This window comes from Drosophila montana, unplaced genomic scaffold, assembly GCF_035044405.1.
Source record: "Drosophila montana isolate Dmon_TW-CO22-7 unplaced genomic scaffold, ASM3504440v1 contig_3468_1, whole genome shotgun sequence".
Taxonomy (NCBI): Eukaryota; Metazoa; Arthropoda; class Insecta; order Diptera; family Drosophilidae; genus Drosophila; species Drosophila montana.
In genome coordinates this window covers 481,764-501,023 of record NW_026998349.1, presented here as the reverse complement: position 1 = coordinate 501,023, position 19,260 = coordinate 481,764, and the positions used below count along the sequence as shown (strand labels likewise).

The window sequence follows — 19,260 nt, the reverse complement described above, 5'->3', positions numbered from 1 at the left end:
ATGCAAATGCAAAACTGCTACAAAATCAAACGTAAATGATTAACCCATGTGATTACGTACATACATACATACATACATATTTATGTAAATGATGAGCAAACACAGTTAACGACAATGAGATAAGCTTTCGCACACACACACACACACACTAACAGACACGTATGTAGCTTAACAGCGGCTGAGCATTCGCATACACACATCTGTTAATATGCTTGTGTGTGTGTGCGCAATTGGCTGTCCAAATCTCGTTCTGCTTATTATTTGTTCACACGACAAATGCAAAGAATGAGCGCATGTAAAATGCCAAAACGGCTGACAACGCACAACGCAATTATGAAAAGTTATTCACTTTTATGCTTAATTTCCTTTGAATTATACGTTGCTCACGCTCGCGCGCTCTCTCGCTTGCTCTCCAAGCGGACGCTCTTAATTTGGCTTTCAATTTTGGTCTGACGTTCAATCGACAGCAACAGCAGCCGTAGCAGCGGCAGCAGCAGAGGGAATTCCCTGTTGAGTGTGTGTCGCTCGCTCTCTTACACTCTCGCACTCGCACACTCTCGCACACTCTCGCACCCGCTGCCACTCCCGCTCGCATCCCTTATCGCTCACACAAGCTGTGTGTGTGACTCGTTCGGCATCTGTTTGTTTTTCAGCTTTGAAGCTTTATTACACGCACATTGTGCTTGTTGTTTTTGTTTTTGTTGTTATTTTATTTGTTTTGCGTTTCATTTGACGATTATCATTCGCTGTTACTTGCTTTGTATGGTTTTCGTTATTGTTGTTGTTGTGCAGTTAATTGCTGTGCATTTGCTTCGACTACTTGCGCTGTGTATTTCGATTGTTTGCCTCGTTTAGATAAGATTTCACGCCTATTTCATATTTTTACACACGCACACACGCACACACACATATAAATACATTTAACTGTTATTTGTCTTGCCTATTAGCAAAAATAGTTCAAGTTCAAAAAGTATCTTTGCGAAGCTTTAGTACTTGAAAAAACTGTGAACTAAATTAATGTCGCATTCAATTAATTACAATTAAAGCTCACCCACAAAAGACTTCAGTTTAATGCGAAAGCTTTAATATAATAAGGTTCTTTGAGCTTCTTCTTTGAATTATACAAAAATTGAAGTTGAAAAAGAAAGCAACAATGGTTTATGTGCTTAAAACTTAATTGCATTGGGCCAAATTTAACTTAAAGCTCAGCTTTAATCGAGCACAATTAAAGTCACATTGGAAAGCTCTACTAAAGAAAAAGTTCCTTGAGTGGACATTTTGCTGAGGTTATACTTAAATTGGACTTAAATATGCAATTTAACTTAAAGCTTCTATTTAATCGAGCACAGTTAAAGTCACATTAAAAAGCTCTACTAAAATAAAGCTCCCTGGGCAGACATTTTCCTGAGACCTTACGAAAATTGTACTCAAATATTAAATCCCAAATAGTTCAAGTTCGTAGATTACCTTTGCAGGACTTAACTCTATTTAGAAAAGCTTCAAATTCGATTCCATGTATCGCACAAATGCAATTAATTTAACTTAAAGCTCGGAGTCCCGCCCTCTCCCACACTCTCTACAGCTCAAATGTTATTTTCCCCCTCACTTGTCGAGCCATTGTGCTTTTCTTGGGGCTTATCACAAGCTGCCCATCGTCATTTTGGCCGTCTTTGCTTTCCACCTTGCCCAAAGGCCAGTTTACACTGAAATTTATAGCATGCTACGTTCTGGCTAAGAGATTTATTTTTCGATCTGCGTTAACATAAATTACACCACAGCAACAAAAAAAAAATGAAATAAAAAAAACGAAAAGGAAAAATAATCGCAGACCTTGCAGAGACTCCTGCGCGCTGCGTGCCTTTATTTTGGCCAAGCACAACAATGTATCTGTATCTGTAACTGTGCTCGTATCCGTATCCGTATCTGTGCCTGTGTGTGCATGTGTGTATCTGTGCGAGCATCCAATGGGACAGACAATTTCATTTCATTTATATTTTATGCGTTGCTTTTCTGCGTTCGCTTCCTTTCGATGCGCAAAAGATACACGCACACACACACACACACACACACTGTTGCTGCTGAAAATGGGCAAAAACGTATCTGTTGCTCCATCCTGTGGCAACAGCTGCTGCCAACTTTTGTGTTCTCAGCCAAAAGGCGCAAAATAAGTGCCGTCCGTCCGCCCGTCTGTCTGTCTGTCCCGGGCCCGACAACGACAACGACGACGACGACAATCCTCAATCAACTGCTCTGCGCAGCGTCTTGTATCTTGTATCTCACAGATACGCATAGCACTTGTGACTTGCGCTTGGACTTTGCTTTTTTTGTGCTTCGCTTTTGCATTTCATTTGGCAACGCTCGGCGCTGCTCTTCGCTGTTCTGTGGCATTTGTATCTGTATCTCGTAGATGCGTTCACGACAAACGTTCTATAAACAGAAGTTTTTCGTAGACGTTGGCGCCTCAGACTCAGACGTGCCTTTGCGCTACAACACGCTACGTGCCGCATTCGCAACGTGACTTCCTTCAATCTATGACCCACAAAAGTGGTCTAGCCAGGGGCGTGGGCCAGAGGGGTCCCGGGGAGGGGGGGGGGGGGGGGGCTTGGCTGTTGCCTCTTTATATAGAAAACGTAGTTAAACCCAGCACAGAGAGTATCTTAATGGTTAACTATTTCCAACTATTTCCAACCATTTCCGCAATTACAAGCATTTAAGCTGTTAACATTAACAGCTGTTAACGATTTAACAGGTAATGTTGTTGCCTCTTACTGTTAACTCTGTAAATTTGGATTTGTGTTGAATTAAGCTACATTTTTAGAGCTATTTGTTTGAAATAAAAACTGAAATTGAGCCAAATATTGCCTCACTCTGAATTAGTCTTTAGTTTAAGCTGAGAAGTTTAGTTGCCGTCAAACCCAATGGAGACCCTGGTTCGTTGCTCGTTAGAAATTCATGTAAGATAACATTTTTTTGTTGCTTTCAATATATTTTTTTGCTAAATATCCTCCTCTAAACTAAATCAAATCAACTGCTTGGTTTGGCCTTATTAAACAGCCGCTGGGGCAGTGTCATAAACTTGCCATTGGCAACTGCATTTGTATCGCTGCAACTGAAGAGAACAAGAAAAACGCTTCACTTTGAAAAGGCCGCCGACTGCAGACATCGAGACGACGACCGCGTCGACAGTTGGCCAAGTCCGAGGCGAAGCTGAGCTACGCTGGGTAGCTGGCTCGGCTGGGTCTTTAACCCAAGACGCGAGCTGCGCTTGCATCTGCCTTATCCTTGCTGCAACCAGCGAGCCGGTTCAAACCTGTCCGCAGTGTGCTTGCTGCTGGGCCTACGCTTGAAGAAGTCATCTAGAGAATTGTGCTAAAAATTCTTGTATTAAGTATTTTGTACTTAATTCAAGACCTTTTTAGCTCAAGCGTGATTCATTTTGAACTTAATTGGGAGAAGAAGTCTAGGCAATTGAGATAGTTCTTAAACTAGACAGAAGACAAATTCTTATTTTAAGTATGCCAATTCTTGAAAAAACTATTTTGTACGTAGTTCAAGACTTTTTTAAGTCAAACGTGATTCATATTTGATTTAATTTGAAGTAGAAATAACGATAAATGGGAAATTTCTTAAACTGAAAACAAAATTCTTAATTTAAGTATACCAATTCTTGAAATAACTATTTTGTACTTAAGTTAAGACATTTTCAAACCAGATTCATACTTAATGTAAGATGTAAAAGTAAGAAGCACGAAAAGATAAGGAAAGAAACTGGGCAAAGAAAAAGATAAGTTATGAGTTCTCAGCTGCATTCTAGTCGAATTTCGAACGTAATTTTTTCGCTCAGTGTACTTTTTTTTTTGGATCTGGGCCCTGTTTATTGTTTTGCGCTTTTAGGCGTCGAGTGTTTGGCCCTAGCTGCGCGCCAGTTCCATTGGCTAGACCCAAACAGCCTCGGCCAAGTGGACTACCTGACGCGTTAACCCTGTCTTTGTATCTGTTTTATTTTTTTTCGTATCTGTATCTGTGCGTCTTGCTGTCTGTGTGCGATGGCAACACTTGAGGCACACGAAGTGCCTCTGCAACATATTCATATTTATGATACCCTTGTGCACCCCGCACACACACACACACACACACACACACACACAAACACACACACACACACGCACACCTGAATAGAAGTGAGGCTGAGCTCTCCTTTTGCTTTGTTGAACCTGTTTTTGGCCCTTTTTATTTTCGTCTTGGTTTTTGTTTGTGTGCTGGCTTTTGGGCCACTTAACTTTTTATCAGAAATCACTTTGCCCATTCCGCGAAATTGTTATAAATATGTATATACATCTAAGTACATATATAAATGTTTATATATATAAACATATAGAATGCTGTGCAGGAAGCAGCTTCGAGTGTGGCTAAAGCCCACGATAAAGATGCGCCAACGTATGCTGAGCACTTTATGTACACAAATATGGCTTTTACTTTGCTCCCGTGCTGCTTATTTTGGCTTACGCAGGGCTTAAAGCCAACAGGTGTCTTACTCGAACAGTCTGAGGTTATTCAATTTTGTGTATTTTGTAGATTTTGCTGCAGGTTTGCAGAAGATTTTGATGAATCTTATGTTTGCCTAAGAGAATTTAACATTTGGTTGATTTACAGTGTGATGTTAAGCTGGGTCCCTGTTAATAACAGCTGTAAGGCATAATATGTTAATTACTGTTAATGTAATAACAGCTGTTAGGCATAATATGTTAATCAATGAATAAAATAACAGCTGTTAGACGTAATATATTAATCACTGTTAATAAAATTACAGCTGTTAGGCATACTATGTAAACTACTGTTAATTAAATAACAGCTGTTAGGCATAATATGCATATTACTGTTAATGTAATAACAGCTGTTAGGCATCATATTTTATTCACTGTTAATAACAGCTGTTAAGTATAATATGTAAATTATTAATGGATCCCATTGTTTTATACTCCGTGCTTTCATTTTTCCAAGACTTTTCCCACTTTTTTTCCCCAATGTAGCTAACTTTCAACGTTTTCAATCAATTGTTTTCCACCCGTTTTCTATTATTACGAGTGGAATTGGATATAGCACGATCTTACATTTAACTAAACATCACAAGCTTAAAATACTGTGAAACAAACAAGTGTCTGTCTCTTTTGGCTTGGGTTCTACGTTGATCTTCAATCAGTCAATCAGTCAATCACGTTAACTAGTCTTATATACATACCAGATAACTAGTTTTTCACTAAACTAACTTTCAATTTGGCAATTTCATTTATGTTTGAGATCTTATTTCATTGATTTCCTAATCAATTTGGGCGCCTTCTAGCTTTTAATTATTTTATCTGCCTGCTGTACATTTCAATATAAATCTGTAGTTAACCTGAGCCCACACACACACACACACACACACACACACACCTGTGATTTGATTGATTGAAGTGAATGATAGCACAGCTTGAAATTCAATTAAATGCCAATTGAACAATTTGTGTTCCGTTTAAAAAATACTCTAAACGTTGTGCAGGAGCGCGGGCTGGGGCTTACCTTCCAAAAAAAAATAGTATATATATATGTATGTATATATGCATATATATATATGGTGGGAGACAAGAAGTGTCGTCCATTTGGTCGTAATGCTCGGCACCGGGCTACGAATTCAATTGATATGGTCTGATAATTTATTGATTTCTTTTAATCAGAGACAGGCAAATGAAAATTCTTAGAAATTTGCGCGATAAATTCAAGTGGTTTCAGGCCAACTTTGTGTGTGTGTGTGTGTGTGTGTGTGTGTGGACTGTTACTCACCCAGCTATAGAGCCAAAAGATGTTATAAAACTTGTTTGGGGAGGTGCAACTCGTACGATAGAAACGTATTTCACGGCAGGTGAATCATCGACAACAATGGCAACTCGACGCTCAGACAGCAAAGCGAACCGGAGACAAAAGTTTTTTATTTTTTTTTTTCTTTAATCATAGGTGGGGTAGGGAGAACAACCAAGGTGGTGAGGGGGGGAGGGGATAGGGGGCGGTCAGCGCTGGGACTGTCATTCAAAATGATTTTGTGCTAATATTTGATATGCCAACATTCACCAGGCTTGTGAGTGTGTGTGTGTGTGTGTGGGTGAGGCAGCTCTGAAATAATTTTTTGGACAATTCTGACAGGAACAGAGAGGGGTTTGTCAAGGTAGATGGGCAGGGGAATTGGGAACGGGGGGTGCAGCAGAAATGGGAACAGGTTAAACTGCCATTTGGCGCAAGAATTGTGCTAGGTATTTGTCAAACTTGGCCGAGAGCAAAGATTCGCTGGTCAAGCGCAATTTAGTGGCACATGGGCGTAGCCAAAGGGGAGGAGGGGGTGGGAAATCAAAGGGGGGTTAGGAGAGAAATTTGGAAGATCTTTAGGGATTCGGTTTATGAAGTCTGTCTTTGATAATTGTATTGCATATTTTTATTATTACTTTTCTTTTGGATTGTCAGCTCAATGTAAAGAAGTCACAATTGATGCACAGGGGCGTAGCCAAAGGGGGTTTGGAATAAAATTGGATTATCTTCTTTAGAATGCCTGCCTATGCTAATTGTATTATATATTTCCATTGTATCTCTAGGTCTTTTAACATTCTAGCCACAATTGAAGCGCAGGGGCGTAGCCAAGGGGGGTTGAGGGCATAAATTGTATATTCTTTAAGGATTAGGTTTCCCATGCTCATCTATGATAATTGTATTAGTTATTTTATTTCTTTTTTAAACTTTAGCATTTTAACATTCGAGCCACAATTGAAGCGCAGGGGCGCAGCCAAGGGGGGATTTCAGGCATACTCATGCTATCAAATTGTTTTATCTTTACGACGTAGATAATTCAATCTTGGTCTATTGTTTGCCCTAACTTTTGTATATTTATATTTACTCTTCTAATAAGCCCTCCCCATTTATTAACCATGACTACAGCCATGGCCATCTTTTTGGAGCCCAGTTCACAGCGCGTGTTTGTCTCTCAATGTTTCAGTTTGTTTTTTTCTTCTGTTGAGTTTGGCTTTTCGGTTTTATTTTTATTTATTTATTCTTTCGTGAGCTTCCCCCATATTTTGGATTCAGCAACAGGCCTAAACGATGGCCAAAACCGGAATGACGTGATGCCAACGTTTTATTTGTGTTTGTATTTGTATTTGTATTTGTATTTTATATTTGATATTTTGTGTGCTGCTCTGCTTTGGTTTGCTTTTTCACCGCTTGCTGTCGTCGTTGTCGCGTTTGTGCCTAGAAGGTGATTTTCTTTGTGGCTATGCATATCACTTTATAGTGCTCGTATACCCTACTCAAAGGGTATGTTCATTGTGTCTTACAATGTGTAAAATGACTTGAAATGTGCATTTACCATATACCATGTACCATGTACCATGTACCAGGTACCATGTACCATGTACCAGGTACCATGTACCATGTACCATGTACCATGTACCATGTACCATGTACCATGTACCATGTACCATGTACCATGTACCATGTACCATGTACCATGTACCATGTACCATGTACCATGTACCATGTACCTTGTACCATGTACCATGTACCATGTACCATACAGATATCTCCTCCCTTTGTCAAGATATCGATAAATATCGATTTTGAGACATGGTTTTTTAAGCCTAACTCGAGGATTATAAGAGCTAGATGTACCAAATTTGGTATGTAGGTTCTCGTATAGTATATACATATTAAGAATGTTTCATATTTTGGATACCTTTCCCCGCTTAACCTAAATTTGGTATAAACCCTAGTTTTCAATGTAGAGCCTTGCGCTTTGGTATACACACACCTTTGCATGGCATATATTAGCTCTACATCTTTCACAAAGATCGGACTATGAACACCGAAGTTAAGCAAGAATAGTTTTCTTATAAATAGGATGCTGCCAAGGGAAGAAGAAGCAGAGTCGCTGCTTAAGTTATATGCACATAGATTTCTTAATACGGCAACTTCTTCAGGGTATCTCCTAGTCATCTATCTCCTAGAGCACCCTTGCTTCTTCTTTTGTTGTTGTTTTTTTTTTGCTATTCAACACGTTTTCGATTTTCGTGAGCTGCTGCAAACAAACAAAGTCCAAGTACAAAAAAAAAATGCTTAAGAAAATAAAACCGAAATGAATATCAATAAAAAACACATACACCAAATTCTATTCGAGAGTTTTGGGGCTCGCACAACACTTGAGACCAGCGAGTGACGCCACACACACACACCCGCACACACACACCCTCACACACACACACACCTAAGCACACACACCTACACACCGTATAAACAACTCAACACCCGAGTGTTTGTTGTCGTTGTTGTGATTGTTCCCTTTGTTCATTTTGTTGTCGTTTTTGCCATTTTATTTAGAAATTGATACGAGAAATGGTTAATTTTGCAGTTTGGGTCTATGAAATTGTGTTTATTTGCTCAGCTGTTTTGTGTACGAAGCGAATTACACTTTTAGCAGACGGGCAGACGGGCATTTGTTTGAAATTATAGAGTATGCGAGGGGTATGCCAAGATATATGCATCCCTTGTTGCATAGGGTATTTAATTGTCGTCTGTTTCATATTCTCAATCAATTGGCATTAAGAGTTATTTATACGAATCCTGAAATCAATTTATATATTAAGCTGCTTTTGCTGTTTAAGTACCTAAATGATTGACTGATTGACCCATTCAGTAACTGATTGATTGACTGACTGATTGACGATAAAAGCAAGGCAAGGCTTTGTAAAAGTTCTTCTGACTGATTGACTGACTAACTGATTGATGATATACGCATAAGCCAAACAATGGGTGCTAGAAATCTGATGTTTTTTACTGTAGCTACCTTTTGTTAGTTTGACAAGGTTTTGGCAAACTCTTAATAACAGATTGACTGACTGACTAACTGATTGATTGACTGATGATCAACGCACAGGCCAAACCGTACTCGATAGCAAGCTGATATTTGGTACAGGAAATACTTATTGTGATGCACATTAACAGTAAGACAAGGTATTGAGAACTCCTCCAGACTGATTGACTGCTTGACTGACTGATTGATTGATGATCAATGCACAGTCGCTAGAAAGCTTATTTTTTTACAGAAGCTATCGTTTGTGACGCAAAGTTAGTTAATGTTTTGTAAAATTCGTCTTGACTGATTGACTGACTGACTGATTGATGCTAGTTGCCAGAAAGAATATTTTTTTAAAAGTAGCTACTTTTTGTGATGCACATCAATAGTCAGACAGGTTATTGAAAACTATTCCAGACTGATTGATTGATGATAAACACACAGACCAAACCGTAATCGTAGGAAATCTGAATTGTTTTACAGTAGCTTCATTTTGTGGCTTCGAATAATTCGTTCCACTTCATGCCCATTTTTGAATACCTTTGAGTACATTTATTAGACACGTGTTTCACACACAAATCCAACACCCAGAGCGTAAAACTTTGATTATGGCCAAAAGTGCACTTTACCTACGATTGGCTTCAAATAAATTTGCAAAGCTTTAAATAAAGCTGGTTAGAAAACCTTCTTGTATCTATATATATATATTCATAAAGACGTCAGAGTATAATAAAGACGTCAGCAGAATATCTTTCTTTGATGGATGTCTGCAGTTGTCTGCAACGCAAATCTCAAAACAAGAGCAGGACAGAGAGAGCGAGAGAGAGAGTGAGGGGGATAAAGAGAGAGGGAGGCAGAGCTTGTTATCAGTTGAATTTGAAGTACGTAATTCGGAATTACGCACACACAAGCATATTGATTTGTATTTATGTTGAATGCGATTTGAAGTAGCTTTGCGTTGAATTCGAATTGTATTTTGTGGGGCGCCGTTGACCGCATTCAGCATTGAACTATTCCGGTGAAAGGTTATCGATGACAGCACACACAAATAAATAGATTGAATTTCAACGACGAGCAGATACATTTTGTAGCTCAATATGGCAGGCAATTAACAAGAAATGAATTTCAAGCTGCTTTTCAATTAGCCTGAAAGCCGCTGCATTTAATCACGATATACATATACATATACCTAGATATACATATATATGTCTATATTCCCGCTTATTGGTTTGTTTTGTGGCACGCACAACTAATCCGCGCCCAAAGCTGTGGCAAATGCTGCAAAGCAAAGCCCAGTCAAGCTCTTATTACCGCAAACTATGAGCTGGCGTGGGCTTTGCTTAAAATATGTTGGAAATTTTTTTTTAAAAATTATGCGCCTTAATTACGAACGAAATATTTTGCTAGCAGCAGCTGCTTTAACAGCTACAAAAAGGCAAAAAACCCGGAAAACCCAAAACCCGGCCCTGCTCGGGCGCCCAGCCAAGTGCTGCAAAATGCCACTTGCCCAGTTATAGATACGCAGTTACGTAGATATGTAGATACGCAGTTACGTAGATATGTAGATACGCAGATACTTAGATACGTAGATACTTAGTTACGCAGATGCTTAGATACGCAGCTATGACCCGCCGCGCATTCAGATACACAAACGAATTCCGGCACGTCCTTAGGCAACAAAAAATGTTGTATTAGGTTATCCTTCTTGCCACACACTGCGGCACACGCACACACACACACACACGCACACAAACACACACACACACACACAAACACACACAAACACACACACACACACAGAGGCAGAAGGCAAATGGCCTTTCACGGTCGTTGCCGTTGCATCTGCTTTTGCTGTTGAACAACTTTTGCCCAGCAACAGGGGGCGTTTTGGGCGGGGCGGAGCGGGGCCTTTGACTGCGTAGAGGCTTCTTCCTAGCTCCCCATTCTCTCTCTCTCTCTGCCAGCTTTTCCACTCTCCCACACCCGCTCCACTCTCTCTCCACTCCCCTTAAACTGGTCCACTCATTTGGGTTAAACTTTCTATGCCCTGTGGCTAGCACAGACTGTAACGAGATATGCTCAGCTAGAAAAGAGGCTACACAAAGTAAAAATGCATTTTTGAAATTACTTTTTGTTGCGTGACACGAACACGCACGAAAAAACAGTTTGAAATCAGTTTTAAAAGTCGTGCGTGTTCGTGTCAAGCAGCAAAACACGGCACAGGCTCAACTCTAGTAGAGGTTGGATCGATTATTTTCAACAAGGTACGACACGAACACGAACAAGCCGTCGTGTTGAGTCGTGGCCGTTCGTGTCACGCAAGAAAACACGACACGTGCACAATTCTAGTATGGATTGGATCAAGTTTTTTCAATAAGACACGACTCGTGCCCAGCTTTAATAAATATTACCGCTTGTCGAATGTTGTCAACAAGACACGACATGAACACGAATATGCATAGGCAGTCGTGTTAGGTCCCGCGTGCTCGTGTCACGAAACACGACCCAATTCTGCTACAAAGACTTATTTCAATTGTCAAGAACTAATGAGAAAGCAGAAAAATGTCATGCTAGTAAATAGAGACAAATTCACGCAGCTCTGTTTACAGGGTATCAGTTAGTTGGTCAGTTAGTTGTTGGACTTGTTTGTGGCTTTCATTGTTGCTGTGGGCTGTGGGTGTTGGTTAAGTTGGTTTTCATGGCTCGAGCTTGCTGCGGTGCCTGCCTGTCGAACAACGTCATCGTCATCATCATCATCATCATCATCATCATCAACATCAACCCCAACACCATCATCATCATCATCATCATCATCATTGTGGGGCGTTGTTGTTGTTGCATGCTTCGTGCTGACGTCGTCAGCAAAAGAAAAAAAAAACTCAACGTGCACCCGCAAAGGCAAATAAAACTTTATCATTTGGGGAAGCCCTGCGCTTTCATAGACTTGCCTCTGTGTGTGTGTGTGTGCGTGTGTGTGTGTGTGTGTAGAGAGAGGGTGAGTGTATGTACATATATACACACACGTATACACACACGTATACACACACACGCACACACACTCTCTCTCATTTACACTTGTATTTTAACACGCTTTGTTGCTTGTTTTTCCGTTTTCGCCTGCTGCCAACATTTTCCTTAATTTCTTTTCTGCTGCTTTTGTTTTATTTTGTATTTTATTTTTCGTTTTTTTTTTTATTTTGTTGTTGCTGAATTTTATTTTGCTTTTAGCCCAGGTATGGGGTTTTATTTTGGCTTATTGCCGGAGCTGATTTTGTTTTTTTGTACATGTTCATTTCTTTTTTTTTGCCACTTTCGGCTTGACTGCCATGACCTTTTTTTCTGGCTCTTGCCTGTAAATTTTCTGGGCGTGGCTGCCGCTGCTTACAACAGTTGCTTAAAGACAGGAATTTGAGAGCATCAGTGGGTGTGTGTGTGTGCGGCGGGCGGAGGGGTCGGAGGGGGGGGGCTGGGGTTGTTGGGCTTGTTTATGAGCAGGACATGCCACGGAACGAGTTTTAGTTAAGTTCTTCCGAGTAGCTTTTTATTCGGCTAATGCACTTTTTTTATTGTACTTAACGAGTTCGCTAACCTTTTTATTATAGTATGATGCATATTTATCGAAAACTTATCGATTCTGTTTTATCGATTAAATATCAAATGCTTGACTTATCGATTACAATTTTTAGTATCAAAGTATCCATATATATCGAAAACTTATCGATTGTTTTTTCGATTAATGTTTTCTGACCCTTCTACTATCAAAGTATGCATCCATATTTATCGAAAACTTATCGATTGTTCTTTACATAAAAATTTGATGATAGAAAATTAATACCAGTTACCGATTTATTATCGAATCGATTGAAATGTTGTGTGTTTATAGTATAAAAATTTCGGATTTCGGACATGTTCCAATAGTTTTCCAGTTATCGAAGTATTATCGAAGATTCGATTTATCGACTATAGTTTGAGTAGTGTTATATGGTAATACCTGCTCTGATTTGTAGGTGTTTAAAGGTTATCGATTGTTTATTTGTACTGTGGTTGCTTAGTTATCGATTAGTTATCGAGTATTTGAGAAGCATGCTAATCATTATCGAATGCTTGCACTGATTTGCAGCTGCATCGATTAGTTATCGAATAGTTATCAATTATATGCACGACAAATAGGCCATAATATCTGCGCACTTGTACGTCTGCCCTATTAGATCATCCAATTGGATGTGTGGCAACCCTAAAAGTGAGCAATTCGCACAGCTTGTGCCCCATTAGTCAACTGTCCATTGAGGCATACATATGACCACACCTAGACCCAGTTAACAGCTGCCCGTTACCAGTTACGGTTACCCGTAACAGTTACCAGTTACAGTTATGCTTAAGGGGACTTTAAAGAAGACAAAAAACAACCCCCGATCCATGGACTAGGGGGGCGAGGAAGGGAGTTAGGGTCGTGAGCTGGATAAACTATGTATAAAGTGAATCACACGAAAAACTAAAAGCCCTTTTACTTGAAGCGGAATGTGAGCCAAAAGTTGCCAAAGGAAACGCTAAAACAAAGAGCCAGAAAATGTGCTAGAAAAGGTAACAACAGCAACAACAACTAGAAGAGGAAGAAATGTAATAAAAACAAAGAGCTGTACACAAGGAATTGCGAATGAGGCGAACAGACGCCCAAGAGTCGAGCAAGTTGTCCCTCCCCTCCCCTTTTCCCCCGGCTTTTCCACCCCCTCCCCCCTCTTTTGACTGTTTGCCGAGCAAAACATAAATTATCAGCACAATGGGCAACAGTCAAGGCAAAGCCAGAGACACTGGCAAAGGCAGAAGCAGAGGCAGCCACAGAGGCAACAGGGCAAAGGAATGCCAAATGACAACAACAAAAAGTGGGCGTAGCTGGGAGGAGGGGGGGTGGTGAGGGAGGGGTTGGGTTGTATACCACGTGAAAAGCGGGAAATGGCAAGGGGCAAATACAGAGGCAAAAGCATGGCCCGGGCCAAAGTCTATTTTAATTTTGACGTAGTTAGTGACACAGAACGTTGGCCAAAACAAATGCGACAAATGGCAACAGCGGCAGCAACATTTGCCACGACTAGCAGATACCCTGTACTCAATTGCAAGCTATGAAAAATGCAAGATTCAATACATTTTGTTTTAACGATAAAATCTTGGCTGACTGACTAGAATTGCATTTTGCACGACTAGCAGATACCCTTTACTCAGTTGCAAGCTATGAAAAATGCAAGATTCAATCAATTTTGTATTTACCACGCGATTAGTATGAAATTCAAAGTGCCTAAGCAAAAATCTAGGCTGACTGACTAGTAGATACCCTGTACATGAAATTGTTGCACTAGCAGCTATCTATAAAAGCAACTACCTTTCGTATTTGTTGCCTTCTTTTCTCCAGATTATGCATTATACCCCATTTTAGAGACACTTTCCTTGAGTACGGGGCATAAAAAGCACAGATTATAACAGAATCAGAATAAGCATAGCCATAGGCAGAGAGAAAGAGGCGGCACAGGCAGCTTAAGTGTCCACGTTCGCTTTGAACATGTTGCGCCTGCTGCTGCTGCTGCCTGCGTATCTAACAGATACAAGATACGAAAAACACAGCGCTAGACAGAGCTGTAGCTGTGCTTGTGCCTCGCACTCACACTCAGACTCCGACTCAAACTCAGATTCAAATACAGATTCAGACTCGCGCAGACCCACAACTGGCAACAGTTGTGGCAAGAGTGGCGCGTGGGCAGTGAGGCATAAGAATGCTGCCACAAGCGGCAGCCACAGCCCGACTGTGGGGGCCGCTATAAAGTATCTGAAATTGTTGCACGGCAACTTTGTTAGCCAGCTCAGCGGGTACATCAGCTACAGCGTGAAGCTGAATGTACCAAGAATAGGAAATGTAAAGTTTTGTTGTGCCAAATGTATCTACACTCTGTTTATAAAAATGTAAATGTATCTATATATGTTTCTTGCCCTCTATGTCCTCTAGCTAGATACTTTTATAGCTAAGATGTATCTATGTATGGTTCTTTTATGTCCTCTTAATGTATTTGCAGATACTTTTGTGGCGCAGACAGACCTATGCATAGTTTTCATACTCTGTAAAAGAATCTGTAGATATTTATGTAGAGCAAAGATAATTATATATCAATATTGTATCTATATATATTATGTATGCTCCGTAAAGGTATCTACAGATACTTTTTTACCCATGATGTATGTATGAATATATTTATTATGCTCTTTGAATGCATCTGTAGATAATTAAGTAGTCGAAGTATAACTGTTTTTGTGTTTTATGCCCCATAAATTGATCTATAGATCTATCTAAAGATACATTTATGGTCCAAATGCATCTATACATGGTTTTTCTGCCCAGTATATGTATCTGTAGATACTTTTATTGCAAAAATGTATCTACATATGTTTCTATGCACTCTACATGTATCTGCAGATACTTTTATAGCCCAAATGTATCTATATATGCGTTTAATACCCGATATATGTATCTGTAGATACTTTTGTATTGTCCAAATGTACTTTTAAATCCCAAATGTATCTATCTATGCTTTTTGTGCTCCATATATGTATCTGTAGATACTTTTGTAGTCCAAATGTACTTTTATAGCCCAAATGTATCTATATATGCGTTTTTTGCCCCATATATGTATCTGTAGATACTTTTGTATTGTCCAAATGTATCTATTAACTCTTCTATGCACTGTAAGCATTGAAAATTCGTTAAGAATATGGCTGAATACACTTGTGCAAATCTGTGTAACTGCTGCTTATCAATAAAGTAGTGTATAGGCCATTCGTTTTGCCCCAAAATCTAATTTCAATTCTTGTTAATAAGTTCAAACTGTGGCTAACAAGTATGAGTAACAAGTAACACGGCAACGGCCACATTCAGGCTTGAGTGTTGTCTGTCTAACAGACTGAGTTACCCCCACACACACACACACACACACATACACACACACACCGCAACAGTCGCTGTTGTTGCGCCCTCAAGTGACGCCAAAGTATCTGCGCGTTGTGGGCTGCGCGTTCGCTCAAGCGCTTGTGTTGGTATCTTTGTATCTATGTATGTCTGTGTGTGTGTGTGTTTGTGTGTGGGTGAGCGCCAAAAGTTCATGACGCTGTGGCAAGCTTGATTTTCAGGCCATTACATTGGGGCTCAGCCTCGTGTCGAGCTGCTTTTCGTTTTAATTTTTTTTTTTCGTTTTTGCGCGCGCGTTTTGCTTTTTGTTTTTGTTTGTCGTTTCTCTTTTTGAAAGCGCTTCGCAGCTGCAACACAGCACTGACTGTGCGTGTGTGTGTGTGTGTGTGTTTGTTTGGCTTTTGTGTGCGCTTGGGGATTACGTAAGGGAATCCCCAACATTTGCAGCGCAGTCGACGCTAGCAGCTAAAAAAAAAAAAAAGAAAGAAAATAAAACATGATAAAACGTAGCGGAGCTGAACTGCGTCAGAGTCAGTTGCATGTTTTATGCATGAACTGTGTTTGCGCCCCTCCCACTCCTCCCCCTCTGAACCCCCCTCACTCTCTGCCCCTGCCCCTGCCTTGAAACGCAGCGCACAGCACACAAAAAAGAAAACGCAAATAAAGTATCTTATAGATACTTGCACAGCGAGCAAGGGGGCGCGGCTGGCGTTGGCGGGGCGTGGACTACAGTGTAACAAGTGCGCGCTTGGTTGAGTTTCAAGTATAACCATTGCTGCAACTGTTCCTCACCGCCCCCCGCCCCCCGCCCCGCCCAGCCCCACAAACGCCCAACAGCAAGCGACCCCCTGCAGTTTGTTACATTTTCCTTTTTCTTCTCTCAGTTTTTAAAATGTTTTTTATTTTTTTCTGCATAGTTTGCAATCTGCAAAATATTTCACTTTGTCGTAGAACTTTTGCTGCTGCCTACTTGTCAAGGGGCGTGTGGTGGGGAGGGGGGGGGGGGGGACTTGTACATATTGTTTGCATGAGTTTAAAGCGCGGCCAAAAGTAATCTTTTAGCTGTAATTGAAAATGACTGATTCGCACTCTCTCTCTCTCTCTCTCTCCCTCTCCCTCTCTCTACCTCTCTCTCTCTCTCTCTCTCTCTCTCCCTCTCCCTCTCCCTCTCTCTCCCTTTTTCTCTCATCTATTTATCTAGCTATTTCATTCTTTCCTTTACGCTTACATTTATTGCCTGTTGTGAACTTTTGTTGCTGCGTTTGTCCTTGCGCTACCCTGTAATAGCAGACAGCCACAGAGAGTTGTTTGCATTAAGAGTTTGACTAACAAGTATTACCCGGCCTTACACGGCCAGCGCAGAGGGAATTGCATCTTTCGGATACGTTCTCATTGTCATAAGTATCTTTGTGCAAATCAGTTTAAGGTGAATCGGCTTCAGAAAAAGTTTCCTATAACAGTTGTTCAATAATTTTTCAACTGTACGATCAATCATTAACTAGTTTTCATTTTTATGGCAAAATTGAACTACTATCAAATATGAAGCTGCCTAGCTCTGGCGGTTTGCGCAGGGCGTTGCTCGTCAATCAGTCAATCAGCCAGGATATTTATATCAGATACATAGTATGGAATCTTTGGGTCTACGTTTGGCGTACATCAAGAGCGATAAGTGCTGAGTATTTAAGAGACAAGTAGTTCGTCTGGACTATTGCTCATCAATCAGCATTGCTCAGTCAATCAGTCAGTCAATATAATAAGATTACATGTTTGGGATGTACGAAGTATCTTTTGATCTATTTTAGGTCTAAATCTAGAGCGAGAAGTCTTGGGTATTTAAGAGAAGTGAACTATTGCTGATCAATCAGTCAGTCAAGCTATCAATCAATCAGTTAGTCAAGATATTTGAACTATTTTTAAGCATAAATTAAGAGCGAGAAGTGCTGAGATATTAATAGGCAAGTTGTTCCTGCTAACTATTGCTCATCATTCAGTCAATCAGTCAGTCAAGATATTTATATCGAATGCTTATAAAGTACGTGGTATCTTTTGGTATACTCTTAGCAAAACTCCAAAGTGAGTAGAGTTGGTAATTTAGGAGACAAGTGGCTCGTCCGAACTATTGATCATCAATCAATCAGTCAATCAGTCAGTCATCCAGTCAGTCAAGATATTTAGTTTTTTTGCAAAGTACGTGGTATTTCCTCCATATTCAGTCAATCGCTCAGTATCTTTTGGGCTTGTTTGTGGGTAGGGCAGGGTATTTAATAGACAACTTGTTTTCTTCAAGTTTCGCATTCCCATTTATACAGCTATGTACACACACACGCACACACGCACACACACACACACACACACGCACAGCTACTGCGTACAAAAGTGGCCTTGAGCCCAAGTATCAAGTTATGAAGTAAACGCATGTCAACAGGCATATCAGGAAAAAGGATATCGTCTGCGAGTGTGTGTGTGCGTGTGTGTGTTTGTGTATCTGGAATTTTCAATTGTTGCAATATGCATATACTTATCGCACAGACTGTAAAGCTGTCGAGTTCAATTGAAGGCAGGCTTTGGTGCATAATTCCTGGCTTAAACGGCAGCAATTGGGTTAACTGTAAATTTGTACTTACTGCCACGTCCGCTGCCCTTGCGTCGCGCCATCTTGTACGTGTGTGTGTCTCCTGGTTGAGTTTATCCTTTAGCTGATGCTCTACTGCTGCCTCACTGTGGCTTTATGGCCAACTACATGGGGTAGCCCAGTTGCTGCTGCTCGGACTTCTTGCGACTTGATTGATGGGGTCTCGCTGTACGCTTTTGACGCGCCTGCCACGCCCACCGTTGGCTTTGTGTGTTGTGTGCCAGTGTGTGAGGCGTGTGTAAATGTCCTTGCCACCGCGCGCCCTCAGTGTCCTTGTGCCCCAAAATGGCCACGTCGCGCACTGTGCAACGTCTCAGACTTGCGACTCGTTTTGTGGCCTGGTTCCGTTCTCCTTTGTCGTACAGAGTGTGATTGTGTATATATGTTTTTCCTATATATACATATATGTCGATATAGCCTAGACAAATAGTCGGTCCATGTGTGTGTGTGTGTGTTGGGCTATGATGACGTGGCTGTTGCTCGCTTGGCTTTTGGCTGCCCGCAATTTGCATAAAATGGCAACATTTTTATTTATTTCATTTCGATTTCATTTCTAGTGTATATAAATCCATATATATATATATCTATCCTATATATATGCGTGTAAAATACTCAAAAATTTACCAAAAGTTTGTTTTACTTTTCTGGTTTGGTTTTGTTTTGTTTTGTTTTTTTTTTCTGTGGTCGTTTCTTTTGATATGGTTTTTGCGGTTTGTTGATTAAATTGTGGCCAAAAATTAGCCACAAACCACGTGGGCTTTTTTTTTTTACTTCTTCAGCTGCTTCCACTTCTTCCTCTGCTTGTTTTTGTTT

General features: G+C 40.4%; 2 protein-coding genes across 5 annotated transcripts in view; one reads left to right on the top strand and one right to left on the bottom strand.

Moving 5' to 3' along the window:
- Positions 1 to 18,835, bottom strand: part of shn (schnurri) — a 53,297-nt gene extending 34,462 nt beyond the window's left edge. The window contains exon 1 of the mRNA XM_064691789.1: positions 18,440 to 18,835. Within this exon, the coding sequence (XP_064547859.1) occupies positions 18,440 to 18,470 (31 nt within the window). The 5' untranslated portion in view covers positions 18,471 to 18,835. The remainder of the gene's footprint in view (positions 1 to 18,439) is intronic.
- The window catches only part of LOC135434967 (G-protein coupled receptor dmsr-1), a 97,980-nt gene that overhangs the window by 20,530 nt on the left and 58,190 nt on the right, over positions 1 to 19,260 (top strand). The gene's annotated exons all lie outside the window — the stretch shown is intronic.